Below are 14,961 nucleotides of genomic sequence, written 5' to 3'. Positions count from 1 at the left end.
TCCAATTTCTTTTTTTACACCCTCTCAAAACTCCATCTTGAAGTGTATCCATGTTCATTGATTCTTATGGGATTGATTTCCAAATGCTAAACTATCGTAACACTCGATCATGATATTGTCACTCGACAATATGAAAGCATATAACGAACATGTAAACCCTCCCCAGGATGTACACCTCCTCGGCTACGTCTCTCGATACTATGACTTGAATCTCCTCAACCCAATGCAGTGTCTATAGAAACTACAAATTATTATAATAAATGGAGAAATAAGCTTACAATAATTGTTAATTCTTTAAAAAGAAATATGCTAATAACTTACCCTTTCACTTGTATATTTATCGATATTAGTTCAGATATGAATTATATACAAATTTTAAATGAAGGCACATTATAAAGAAAACTTTATAACTCAAAATACACTCTAAATATTAAATATAAATATCTTCGTATCTTTTCTCCAATGGAAAAGAGAATGGATAAGAGGGAATTGACACTATGAACAAATCCACATACTACTTGTAACAGCCCGTTTTTGAGTCAGATAGAATAGTGATTTTGGGACCACAAAACCGAGTTAAAATATTTATTTTATTATTTCAATAAGTTTTGCTGCATGATAGAGTGACCGTATAAAAATTTTGTTAAGAAATTTTATCGTTTAAATGCTTAATTCGGTAAAAAGAACTAAATGGCGTAAAATGTAAAAGTGGCATATTAATTGTTTAAGATTTTATTTGCTATGATTAATTAATTATGAGGTCCTTACGATGTGATTAGACCATTAGTGAGTTAGTGGAAGATATTGGCTTGGCAATTTTGAAATTTGGTTTAATTTTAAAGGTTAATTAGGTAATTAAGTAATTAAAGTTATAATAAATAAAACTAAACAAATTGTCATCTTCTTCATTCTTTTTTTCAACCGAATATCAAAGAAAGAAAATCCATTTTTTTAAAGCTAGGGTTCGACACTCTAGAAGCTTGATTTGGGTATGTTCTTTGTTCGGGTTTTGATAATTTTTACGTTTTTAAGATTGTTGCTTCGTATTCTAGTTAGCCCATGCTTTAATTTTCGAATTTGATGATGATTTTGAGAAATGTCATTGATGAATATTCAAGCTTTTTGTTGTTTGATGATGAAAAATAAATATTTGTTGATAGGTTTTCATATTTTATTAAGTGATTTTTGATAAAAATGCTTATTATGGATTAAATTGTGAAATTTGTAAATTGGGGGTTGAAATGTGAAATAAATGCAATTTTTGGGCTGTTAGGGACCTCTAATAAATTTGGCTAAGCATGGGTATATTGAATTTTTGTGTAATTTGTGATTTTGTGAAATAGAGACTAAATTGAATAAATATGAAACTTTAGGGGCTAAAGTGAAAAAATGTCCAAACAAGTATTTTTGAATGAAATTGAATGAATAGGTGATTAAATGAGCTAAATTTGAATTGATTTAGATCAAGAAAGAAAGAAATCGGAGTTAGATCGGGAAAAGTCGAAAGTTATCGTGTAATCGATCCGATTCGCCAATTCCGAATACGAGGTAAGTTCGTAAGTAAATAAATGTTTTTGAAATTAAATATAAATGTTTTATACCTTGCTAAAATTAAATTGTACATGGTTATATATTGTCGATATTGAATTGTTTATGTATATAGGATGCCGAATTGGATTTGTATTTGATTATACATTATCGAACTTGATTCGTGTATGGTTATATATTACTGAATTATTTGGCATATGGATAAATTTTGCCGAATTGATTCATATATGGTTTTACCTTGCTGAAATTAAATTGTACATGGTTTTATATTGTCGATTTTGAATTTTTTATGTATATAGGATGCCGAATTGGATTTGTATTTAATTATACATTATCGAACTTGATTCGTGTATGGTTATACATTGCCGAATTGTTTGGTATATGGATATAATTTGTTGAATTGATTCGTACAAGGTTGTACATTACTGAAATTAATTCGTACATGGTTATATATTGTCGATATTGAATTGTTTATGAATATAGGATGCCAAATTTGATTTGTGTATGATTATATATTGTCGAACTTGATTCGTGAATGGTTATACGTTGTCGAATTGTTGGGTATATCGATATTCATTGCTGAATTGGATTCGTATTTGAATATATATGAAATGATTTAATTATGAAGTCGATAGCTCTGAATGAACCATAGAAAATGTATTTGATATTGATGACATGATAATAGGACTTCAAGATACGATTTTTGTGTGAGACCATGTATGGGACATTAGCATCAAAGTAAGAAAACGTGTAAGACCCTGTCTGGTACATTAGCATCGTCTATGATTCGTATAAGATCCTGTCTAGGACAGTGGCATCGATATGCGTTAACATGTAAGACCATATCCGGGGTATGGCATTGTACGAGTTTTATAAGATTTATGTGTGTTCTTAACAAATCTGAATGTGGTTTTAAACTGAATAGTTCAGGTATGTATGAATTTATATGTTTATAAAATATAAAGGTAAGTTAACCCTTAATGTAATAATATGAGTTCATATGAGATAGTTAATTGTATATGTGTTTGTGATATGTTTGAGTTCAGCTTAGTTGAATTGAATTATAATTTTCATTGAAATGATTTATTTGCTTATGACTTACTAAGCTTCCAAAGCTTACTTTGTCCATTCTTCCACAGTTTTATAGATTATCGAAGTTAGCTTAGACTCAGGGATCGTCGGGAAAAGTCATCGCACTATCGATCATTTTGTTGGTACTTTTGAAGCTTTGTATATATGACATATGGCATGTATAGGCTAGTGATCTATTAGTATATTTTTGAAATGTAAATCTAGCCATGTGATTTGGCTTGAAAATGGCATATATGATGGAATTGTGTTTAGCACGCTTATTTCGATATGTGACATTTTGATGATTAAATTATGGCAAAGAATGAATATGTTTTATGAATGATTAGTCGATTATTTAGGTACGATTCTACTTGGTAAAAAAATGGATGAAATGAAAATGAATTGACTGTTCTGATCCGTGTTTTGATCGATAATGCTTCGTAACCCTAATTCGACGACGGATTCAGGTTAGGGGGTGTTACACTACTTGTAGGAGGGTTTAACAACTGTTAATCCAATGGCTTTTTGGTAGGTCACACTCATAAATGCTCGGTATATGAATGCTAATAGTGTTGACCCCCTGTTATATACGGGATATGTAACGCCGAAAAATATGAATTTTTGATTTGTTTTATTATGTCATTAATAAGTGTCTAATTCAACGGTTAAATGATTTGTGTGTGTGTTTGAGGTCTTGGGTTTAAGTCTCACTTTTGGGAATTTTTCTATTTTCGTTCCTAGCCTTATCCTTAACTGTTTGGCTTATATTATATTTTCGGTCAACTCATGTTAGAATGAGCCTATTGGTTCATGTGGTAAGGTGTTAGTTTACCCTAAGGTCTTGTGTTCGAATCTCTGCGTGAGCGAATGATAACAATTTTCGTTTCTATGTGTGTGTGTCGGTTATGTAGTAGAAGTTTGGTGGAATTGAAATTTTGTGGTGGTTGGGATGAGGATTAGTGTGTTGGATTTTGTGAGATTTGGTTGTTAGTGGGGAGTTTAGATCATTCTTTTTAAAATTTTAGTTTTAATTTTTTATTTTCCCAAAAATCCCCTCTTTTTCCCACGTTATTTTTCTTTTTCTCTACAATTCCATTCTGATGTTTTCCTTCTGGTTCCTCTCCCTTTTTGCTTCTTTTTTTGATTTTGTCCACAAATTGTTCATTTGAATCGTTGCGATTTGGATTTCCCTTATTCCTTCATTTGGCTTGGTAAGTAGGGCTTTGCTCTTCTTTAATTTCTTGATTTTGTAAGTTCGTTTGGTTTAGGGGTTTTTGGAGTGGCAAAGTTGTGTTGTGGTTTGGGAATTTGATTTTTGTGGATGTGTTGTTTAGGAGAAGATTGAGAATCATTGGGTTTTCCTCTAGCAACTTAATTTGTGTGTGTGGCTGTTGTTCATTCTGCGATAAGGAGTTATTATGTTTCTGAATTTATTTAAGTGGTTCGTTTGATTTTGTTCTAAGAAGTAATTGAGGGTGTGTATTTATTATTCACTCGTGCACGTCGTTAATTTGGATTCTAATGGATGCATATAGGTTTGGAAAGTCTTATGGGTGTTCGCGCATTAGAACTAGTCAAGGTATGTAACGAGAAACCCGAAAAACAACGAATGGTGAAAGCCAAAATTGGGCACTGTCGACGCTACACGACCGAGTGCCAGGCTATGTGCAACACACGGTCTGGGCTATTTTAGGCCGTGTGGACTACACGGGCGTATGTGGGCCCAAAATTCAAGATTTTTCCTTAAGGTCGTACACATCGTCTCAAACGACCGTGGACCTTCTGTAGGGTCGGTATGAGACTAAATCTATTATAAGACATGAAATCTGGACTTCTGCTGATACAAATTTTGTTATCCGTAAGAATAATTAAAATGTCAAATGAATAATAAATCTGAATACGTATGATAAGTATGTGGTTTGTATATGTTATATTATGCATGTAAAGCTATGTCACGTTTAATTTCTGCTCTGAATATGTATGATATTTTCTGTACTCTATGTCTATATCTGGGTTGGGTTGTAAATAACATGTGTTGGAAGTGATTCTGTAAAAGGCGATAAATCGCATATTGATCAGATAGCTCAGCTGCAACTATTCTGTAAAGTGTCTTGTGGACACTAAGTGGTGTGTAGGGATGGATGGGTGTTTTATACCCATATGGTGTGGTGGGATGGACGAAGTTGGTGTGTGGTGGTTAGGGTAGGATTATGTGTCGTATTTGTTCTGCTCTGCTATAAATATGTTTCTGATAGATCTGTTTGATATGTATTTTACCATGTGAAGTTTATCGTTATACACTGAGTTAAAACTCACTCTCGGTTTCACTGATATTTTCAGGTTATATTAGTATTTTGATTCTTTAACTATTTTAAATTGGATTAAGTCTTCTGTAAAATTTGGACTGTTTAGACATTTTGGGACTGTCTCGGTTTTGGATTTTATTCTGGATATTTGCATGATAATTGATAAAATGATTTACCGAAAACGATTATTTTCCTGCAATCAATTGTTTTCGAGAAAACAAATTTGGTTTTCCAAAATATAATGATTTAAGAGTTTTTGTTGCAAAGTATTTGATTTATTTAGAAAATGTAAACAGACAACGTTTTAAATTAAATAAATATGTCAAACATGTTTTCTAATAAAACGGACTTTTAAGTAACAAAAGTTCACGATGTTTTTTTAAATAAACGAAAGTCGGATTTACAACTGTTTTACGTAACATCTCCAAATCTAGCCATAATGTCCAGGCCGGGTTTGGGGTGTTACAAGATATAAATGAGGTTTTCAAGCAAAGGAAAATACATGTAGTGGCAAAATTTGTCAGACTTATCTTCCATCAATATTCCATCGATGATGTACAGTATGTATGCTCTAACATAATGCCCAAACTCTTCATAAATGACATCATATGATGGCAACTTCTTGGTAAATGTTTGTAGCAAAGTGAACTTGATTCGACCCGTTGATATCAATCTCATCGATCAAATTTGAAACTGACTAGTTACAATAATTCCTTCAATTGGGAGGCACATGATTAGGACTATATCTTCCAAGTTGATTGAGGCTTATAGCATAAGGAAAATGGAAGGTTGGGGTTTCTAGCCTTCACCTTTCCACCATAATTGCACATAGAGGTGATCGCATGTTTCGACACTCATAGATCTTGAGGTCTTCTTGTATTAAGGTTAAAATTCCCAATGGTCAGAATTAAACGTAGATACATAACATTATTTACATGAAACTCTACACTTATATATGTCAAAGTCTTATTTCCCAACAATTAAAATAAAGTATTGATACGTGACATCAATTTACATGAAACAGGGCATCCATAAATGTCGAGGTTTTCTTGTATTGATTAAAATTAAAACTCGTAGTAGTCAAATTTAAATACAGATATGTTTAATTTACAAATAACCCAACACCCATAGTATCGAAGTTCGACATTTTGTACTGGATGCAATTTTCTTTACTTTATTGTAAATTTGAGAAATTTTAAGCTTGAAAAATCTGACGGCTTAACATACCATCATAATAAATATAGAAATACCATTAGAATACTTCATTTAATATATAATATTTTACATTTTCAAATTAAAAGCATTTTATTCCAAATGAAGTTGAACATTGAAGAGATGGTGCCGTGCTGAAACCCCATTGATGCAAGATTTCAGTTGGCACACCAATCAAAAGTTTGAAAAATACAGTTTCAAATGTGATGGGAGTGTCTCTTAAGCCCGAAACGTGTTCTTTTGAGGTGGTATCATCCTAAATGCGGTCCTAATATGAAATCAAAACATTGACCGGGATTGGAGTTGGATCCCTTAGCTTGATGCCCCCACTTCTCCACTAGTCCGCATCCAATCAATGTTGTGAAACGTTACAGCTGTGTGCCATTGTTGATTTTGGAGCCCCGCACCCCACACACCACATTCCCCTGTCAATGTCCATGCTCCAGTCCAACCCTATCAAGTATCAACCAACCTTATTATAACCTTTTTTCTCTTTTTAATTTTAGGTGATCTCTGTTATTCACCTTTCTATTCATGAATTTGATTATTTTAATATTTATATCATTTTTAAAATTCCAAATTTTATTGGATAAATATTATATATAATTTTAAGCTAACATGATATTAAAAAAGTCATGCTCTTTTTAGTTCATAAATTAAACAAAAATCATTTACGATCAGAACTCAAATTTTACAATTCGAAAAAGTATGTGAATTAGAATAATTAAATTAAAAATAAAGATTACATCTACAACTTACATATAATATAAAGCCGATAATAAATTTTAGTTTAATGAATTTAATCGTTATTATACAAATTAATATTAAAATTTTAAGACTCAAAAAATAAAATAAAAAAACTAAAATTGACCAAATTAGACTAAATTCGTAACATAGTACATAATATAGACTAATAATACAATTTCACCTTTATATTGTAACGTACGTGGGGAAAACTTAAAAAGTAAATAAAATAATAGTAGAAAGAGACGAAAGAGGTTTAAAAACGACAAAGGATTAGCATAGTGTTTTAGGATAACATTGATGATCCTAGCTGTCGCTGCCGCTGGCAAAGGCATCTTCTATTTGTGTACGTGCGCATTGTGTGCCAACTCATGTCGTTGCAATCAATTCCAATGCCAACCATTATATTAAGTCGGAGAAATCATAGCCTGAGGCCGGTTCTAGCTTCAATTTTTGTGAACTTGGTCTGCAAAACCACCCCAATCCATTAACTTGAATTGGTTTAAATATGCCATCAATCCCTATACTTTTCCTAAATTTGAATTTTAGATTTTGTACTTTTTTTTACACGAATGTTATCTTTTTATTTTTCAAATTTTAATAGTTAGGTTTATTTGTTAACATCGTTTATTTTTTCATTAAATTTTTTGGTGCAGAATTTTAAAATAAAACAAAATACTCACTTTGCAATCATATAACTAAAAATAATAATGTAATGAACTTAAATTAATAAAATAACTTTAACAATATTAATAATAGAATTTAAAATTTCAAATCTAAAAAATATAGGGACTGTACCCATAGATTTGGAGTGAAAATATTAAGAAGTGAAATAAAATTTAAATAAAGAGAATTAAATTTATTTGAGTTAAATTTTTTTAAAAGAAAAAAGAAACATGTCGAAACAAAATTTTATTGACAAAGAGATTAAATTTTAAAACGTATAAATTTGAGATCTTTTTTAAAATCTTCCAAACCAAAATAAGAAAACAAATATACTTTATTATGATAATTTGATTTGGTAATTTACTTTAAAATTATTTTTTTATATTTTTATTTTGTATAGATCTCTAGAAATTTTTATATATATTGAACTTTTGAAGAATATTTTGTATCTATTTTTCAAGAGGGGCCAATTTGCTTATTCTTTAAATTGCTAGGAACTCAAAAGATATTTACACCAATTTATTAATTGATTTATTTGAATCATAAAAAGTTAATTCAACTAAAATTCAGCAAATGAATTACGAGATTATTTGAAAAATAAAATAAATCAATTAAACTAACTCGAAATTAAAAAAATCAAATCAAATTGAATTTTGTTAAAATGATATTATGAGTCGCATTTTCTTTAAATTACTCATTAATATTAGAGTAAAAAAAAAGAATAAGCAAATTAATCATTGTATATTAGATTAAAAAATATTTTTTTTCTAAAATTTTCATTTATTGTTAAAAATTTACCGTTTTTTGGGTTAAGAGGGTAAAATGCAATCTAACTTTTAATAAATGGGCCTCGATGATACTTTTACCATGTAAACTAAGGGTGAGTTTGGATGGGCGGTGCGTTTATTTGCAATTAGTGTAAAAATAACGGTGACGGTGAGATTAAATACTGTAGCGTGAGATAAAAAATAAACTAAACGCACCGCACCTAAACCCACATTAAGTTGAGAGAAGTTGAATCTAAGGACTTTGACCGATCTCAAAGGTGTAACACTACACTTAACCTTACCATATCCTTCTCCCTTGTCTGCTGCACTGCAACCCAGCTATATTACAGCCTGTTTTCTAATCAGCTCTCAACTTTCCTTTTTGATTACAGATCCCTTTGCCCCCTTACCCTTTTAATATGCTTTAGTCGTCGCATAAGTCGGTAAACTCAACACCAAGTAATTCGCAGGGTTGCAACAGCAGCAGCTGGGAGAAAAGACGATCCAAAACCCTTCCTAAAACGAGCAAAAATAGTAAGAGTTATATTAATGGATCCGTGTCCTTTTGTACGGATCCTGGTAGGTAATTTGGCCCTGAGGTTTCCACTTTCTACAAAGCCCTCGCTTTCAAGGATCCATCCTTCTACTTCTCCATGTTACTGCAAGATCAAACTCAAGAACTTCCCTCACCAAGTGGGTTCAATCCCTTTGATCCATGCAAACACCCAAAACCCAGAAAGCTGCAACTTCTCTTTGCAGAAATCGCTCGCTGCGTGTTTCAGTTTAAGCAAGTCCCAGGTGGATAGGATCATCTCGAAAGGGGGTTCATCATATAAACTTTCCATCGAGGTTTACGCTGACCCTGATGACAGTACCTGCGGATTGGCATCTGGGAAGTTATTGGGGAAGGTTACGGTGCCCTTGGATTTACGTGGAGCGGAATCAAGGCCGTCTGTTGCTCATAATGGATGGATTGATATAGGCCGAAACAAAAGCAACAAGAATGGATCCTCTGCGCAGATGTTTTTAACTGTCAGGACTGAACCTGACCCGAGATTTGTGTTCCAGTTTGGTGGTGAACCAGAGTGTAGTCCTCAGGTTTTTCAGGTTCAGGGGAGTGTTAAACAGGCCGTTTTCACTTGCAAGTTCGGTTTTAGAAGCTCCAGCGATCGGAACTTGGGATCAAGGTTTGCTTTTTCCTCCTGATCTCTGTTTTTTTTTTCTTTTCAATTATTGTTTGGATTTGCCGTTTAATTTATTGTTGTCCATGTGTTTCTCAAGGTTTTGTTTTGTTATATTATTTTACAGGACATCTTTGCCTGAATCGAACACTTCAAGAAATTGGCTACCATCTCTAAAAACAGATAAAGATCAATCCGCCAAAGAACGAAAAGGCTGGTCAATTACAGTCCACGACCTCTCAGGCTCTCCCGTAGCAATGGCATCAATGGTAACCCCATTTGTCCCTTCCCCTGGCTCGGACAGGGTCAGCCGTTCAAACCCTGGAGCATGGTCAATTCTTCGTCCAGAATGTGGAACCTGGAAACCCTGGGGTCGCCTCGAAGCCTGGCGTGAGCCTGGTTTCACTGACGCCCTTGGATACCGATTTGACCTCTTCCATGATGATATCGTGGCCACAGGAACAACCACCACCGTCGCCAGTTCCACCCTCAGCACCAAACTTGGGGGGAAATTCACCATGGATATGACAACAAACATATCAACTCCATCAATAAGCCCGCAAAGCAGCTGTGACCTGGGGTCAGGCTCACGTCCCGGGTCAAGACCAGGATCGGGATCAGGGTCAGATTTCGGGTTTGGGTTGCCCCTTTCCCCGCAGAGCATTTACCGGGGTGGATTTGTGATGTTGTCAACGGTGGAAGGTGTGGGGAAATGCAGTAAACCGGAAGTGGAAGTAGGAGTAAAGCACGTGACATGCACGGAGGATGCTGCTGCCTTTGTGGCATTGGCAGCGGCTATGGATCTAAGCATGGATGCTTGTCAGTCCTTCTCTCAAAAGTTAAGGAAAGAGCTGAGACAGCAAAGTCAGAACTTTGTAGATTAAGGGTTTTTGTCGATTTAGTTGTTTTTGGATTGGGATTTGGGATTCTTTCGGCAGATAAGCTAACAGTAGTTTTTGAGTTGGATGTAAGGATTAGTTTGTACAGTGCGGAATGACGAAGCATGAACCTTTTTTTTTATATATATATTTAAAAAACTTTATGATTGTTGATTGTTTAATTCCTTGTACTTTCTCCTCATAGATATAAGTGCTTTTGCATGAGGATCCTATGTTGAAAATGTGGAAGGAAAGGGGTAGTCAAGAAAATCCATTTTTCAAGATGCTGGGAGGGATTCATGTTCTTCCCTAACTAGATTTTGTCAAATGCACTAGAAATCGGATAGAATCACCCCCTTTCACTTTAACACAACAATGTTGATTATTAAAGCAGCAGATTAACTAATATGTTTACTTCAATTCATCATGCAATCTGTTATGTTTTTCTTTCATTTCGTTTTGCTGCAGATATAAGCAAGGGAACCAAACCAAATGGTTAATGAATTTCATCATTACTGGAGTTAGATTTACAAGTGTAGAGACATGAGGACAGAAAGCAGAAAGTGAAACAGCCTTTAGTTTTTATCCACCTTGTTGGCATTTATTACAACTTTGGTTTGATGTAATTATTGGACGTGCAGAGCGGGTAATTTACCAATAAAAACCGTTTTTTTTTTCAAAATTTATCGAAATGGGCCAATTTTTTTATTATTTACCGGAATGGGTCAGTTTTCGCGAAATCGCGTCCATGTCAGCGCGATGCCAGGGTACGTGTCAGGACATCGTGTCCACGTCAGCGCGATTTGCTTACGTGGACACAAACCGCGCCTACGAGGACGCGATTTGCTGACGTGGATGAACAATTTAAGTTTTTAAGCTTGGAAAACTTTGAAAGGCTATAACTTTTCGCTCGGTTGACCGATTGAGACGATTTTTTTTTTGATTTCGAATAACTTTTCGAGATCTACACGCTGACAAACAGCTGAAGGTGGTTTGCCGCAGTTTTTGTCGAAAAAGATCCTTTTTTGCCCCTAAATTTTGATTTTTTCGGTTTAAAATTAAATTTTGAAACATTCAAATCATTATTTTCCTTATTTATTTGAAGTAAACACCGGATCTTTTTTTACGGAATTGTCTTATATCATCCTGTTATAGGTATAAGTCAGCTCATTCCACTTTTGAGAAGTTCCCTAAAATTTTCCATTTTATTCAATTTAGTCCCTAAAACCTAAATAGTCATATTTTCAAATCTAAGCTTTGTTTTTCAATTAAAATTCAATTTCATCCTTCCATAACATTCAAATATTCTTAAATACAAAAATTTCATGCTAATTTTGAAATAATTACACTTTAGTCCCTATACTCGTAACTAACAAATTATACTTTACAAATTAGTCCCTATTCATCTCTAAGCAGTTTGTCAGCGCGTAGATCTTGAAAAGTTATTCGAAATAAAAAAAATCGTCTCAATCGGACAACCGAGCCAAAAGTTATGGCCTTTCAAAGTTTTTCAAGCTAAAAAACATAAACTGTTCATGCCACGTCAGCAAATCGTGTCCTCTAGGGCTCGATTTCCGTCCACGTCAGCAAGTCACGCTGACGTGGACGCAATTTCCTGGCACGTACCCTGACATCGCGCTGACGTGGACGCGATTTCGCGGAAAATGGACCATTCCGGTAAATAATTAAATAGTTGGCCCATTTCGGTAAATTTTGAAAAAAAAGAGCTTTTATTGATAAATTACCGGTGCAGAGCATCCACTCCAATTTTTTTTTTATGATATAGAATTAAAAGTTTAATATTCATGCATTCAATGGTAATAATATATTTACATCACAGAGTTAGATAATACAATTAAAACGAGTTATTCAAATAAAGGGTTGTAATTACTTTTCGAAAATTCAAACTCAAATAAATTTTATGGATAAACAACCCACTCTTTAAAAAACAAAAAAAAAACTATTCATCAAGTGAAACAAGTAAATGAAATCTACCCATTCCTCGATGAGAACAAAAATTTAAAATTTGAGAAACATAACCTTATTTTTAATTTCTTTTATCCAATAAAGATAAACATAACCGGTTTCTATGGGGCCCCGGAGGCGCGAGGATGAAGGGAGGCATGAAATATGTTTCCCAAATTAATTTTTTTGTTTCCGGGTTTTGGTATTTCCCTTTTCTTTTAGTTTCTTGTTGCTGTAAAATTTCCTTTTTTGGGTTGATAAATCAACTCCCAAGATGGGTTCATCTTTTTCTCTTTCATTCTTATGAAATATCGTACTTTGCAAGAGATGAAAATTTAGATCTAATAGTAACTTGAGCCTGCATCAACTACCTCAAAAATTTGAATACCAATCTCACTAATTTCAAAACTATGAGCTTCTTCCCTCGCTTTCCTCATGTATGGTACCCCTTTGAGATTGAATATTGCACCTTATACTGTTATAACCAATTAGATCTCCTTCAACAAATGACCTGTAAAATTTTGATAAAGATTAGACACAAAAGATCATGGCAGCCTCACTGTCAGAATATTGGGCATTCAAGTTAACGTCTTTACTGGTTTCAGCTGTTAGATCAATTCATGACATGCAAATATCTCTCAGAAATTGCAATCGACAACCAAAGGCTAGGCAATTTACTCTGGAAGTACCAAGACATTATCTAAGCTTCTTTTTCGCCGTCAGACATAGGTGTGTAATTCCATTCTGTCAAGCATTTAAAAAGGGATTGAATGAGGGTTTGTAAGGAGACATATATTCATGTTACTAGAGACTAGCAATCAGCAACAATCCTCTAGTGTTTGTTGACAGTCACAATGGTTACTTAATGGGTTCACGTTATACAAGAATTTCATGCACATAAAAACAACTCGATGCGATCCTTAGACACAGAAGCCATTGCAATCGTTGGCAATGGTTCACAACAAAAGCTTTCATTGTCACCTTCGAGGGAAGCCCGAGACCGCTGCCTTTTTCGTCCAACTTTTCCATCATAGGGATGAATCCTCCAAGCAAGGGTGAGCCAAAAAGAGAATTAATTGAATAAATTGAATCGATTTTATGGAACCAAGTCCATTTGTTTAGTTTTGGGATTATGTAGTTTGCTTATTTGACTTCATCGTGTTATTCAATCGGTTATCAATTTTAGAGTGTTTTTGTTTAAAGGAAAATAATTTATAGAAAATGTTGTTTATATTTTTTTGTATTAGGTGGAAAATAATATATAAGTACATTTTGTTATAGGAAATAAGTTTTCATATTAAAAAACGCAAATAACTTTTTGGAAATAGAGTTGTATATAAAAATTAGCTTAAATAAAATCAATGATTATATTGATAATAAAATTTTAATTTTAATTTTTTTAAAATAAAAAATTAATCTCAAATATTATAATTTTTAATATGGATAAACATCAAAACTATACATACTTTGATCCAATGTGCAATATCATATATGAACTTTATTTTTGTTCAATTTTTTTATTTGATTTAATTTTCAGAAATCACTAACATTGTTGAATTAGCACAACTTTACGTTGATATATTGCACACACAAATAATTATATTAATCCAATATAAGAAATATTGTACATATTCATTTATGTAAATGTGTACAATTAAATTAAGATCAAAATTTTATGTATACATTAATGTTGTCAAAAGCTTCAGGAACTAAGACATCTATATAACTTGAGGTGCAAGGTGCAAAAAAAATCAATTGTCTCAGTAAATCTAGCAGCAAGTATATAAATATAAATGTAATATGCATATAAAAACATATGTAAGTGATACATATAGTTAATAAATATTAATTAATTAGTAAAAGAAAGATAAATTATAATATTGTTAGGATTTGGAAACCAATTGTCCAAATGACCGATAGGATCTGGACCTTCGACCCGGATAAACCCGACCCGGAAGATGAATGTTCGCCTACAGGTATAGTCAGCTGAGGACCTCACAGGAATGCAAGATGTTCGCAAAGATAGCTTGCGTGGGAAAGCTTGCGTAAGCCTCGCGCAAACAACGTCGCAAGAGGGAGCTTGCATAAACCTCGTAGAGATGAGGTCGCTAGCCATGTCTGCGAAGAGGACCTCCCCTCGTGACTGGCAGGTGTGAGGTTTGTTGGGAGAGTCAGTCCTAGGGTCAGAAAGAATCGAGTGCTTTACAGACAAGCATCCAATAAACCAAATGAGGTTTAGAGAATGCCAACACCAGGGACAGGGAATGTCAGTACCCTTGGCCCAAAGGCCATGGCAAAACAATGAGCCCTATTGTGATTTGTAATAGTAGTAATAGTAAAAATTATGTATAAATATCCCCTGTATTTCATTTAATACAACATGAGAAATATTACTCAACAAATATAATTCAATATATAAATTTAAAACATTCTTCAGTAGTTTAAATTTATTAAATTACTTAATGTATTGTAAAATAAAACACAATAAAAACGAAATTAAATATCAGCATTAGAATCTAGCTTTAAATTTCCTTATCTTCTCCCCAAAATTCTTAACTTTTAAGAGTTAACTAGGTTTTTATATAATAAAATTTTGTGAATAATTAATTAAAAAAGTCACTTG

At 33.2% G+C, this 14,961-nt stretch overlaps 1 protein-coding gene and 1 long non-coding RNA gene across 2 annotated transcripts; both read left to right on the top strand.

Annotated features, from left to right (window-relative positions):
- Positions 1-907: 907 nt before the first annotated feature.
- LOC107921912 (uncharacterized) lies at positions 908-4,545 on the top strand. Its single transcript, XR_001691139.2, has 3 exons — positions 908-989; positions 1,463-1,548; positions 4,155-4,545. It is a non-coding gene; the product is annotated as an uncharacterized lncRNA (long non-coding RNA).
- Positions 4,546-8,690: 4,145 nt separating this feature from the next.
- LOC107922328 (uncharacterized) lies at positions 8,691-10,599 on the top strand. The gene is made up of 2 exons (XM_016852315.2): positions 8,691-9,501; positions 9,623-10,599. The coding sequence occupies exons 1-2, from the start codon at positions 8,864-8,866 to the stop codon at positions 10,377-10,379; spliced, it is 1,395 nt and encodes a 464-aa protein (XP_016707804.2). The 5' UTR covers positions 8,691-8,863; the 3' UTR covers positions 10,380-10,599.
- The last annotated feature ends 4,362 nt before the right edge of the window (positions 10,600-14,961 follow it).

The sequence above is a fragment of the Gossypium hirsutum genome, chromosome D01 (assembly GCF_007990345.1).
Source record: "Gossypium hirsutum isolate 1008001.06 chromosome D01, Gossypium_hirsutum_v2.1, whole genome shotgun sequence".
Classification (NCBI taxonomy): domain Eukaryota; kingdom Viridiplantae; phylum Streptophyta; class Magnoliopsida; order Malvales; family Malvaceae; genus Gossypium; species Gossypium hirsutum.
The sequence above is the reverse complement of the archived record's forward strand: the minus strand, read 5'-3'. Positions and strand labels throughout refer to the sequence as shown.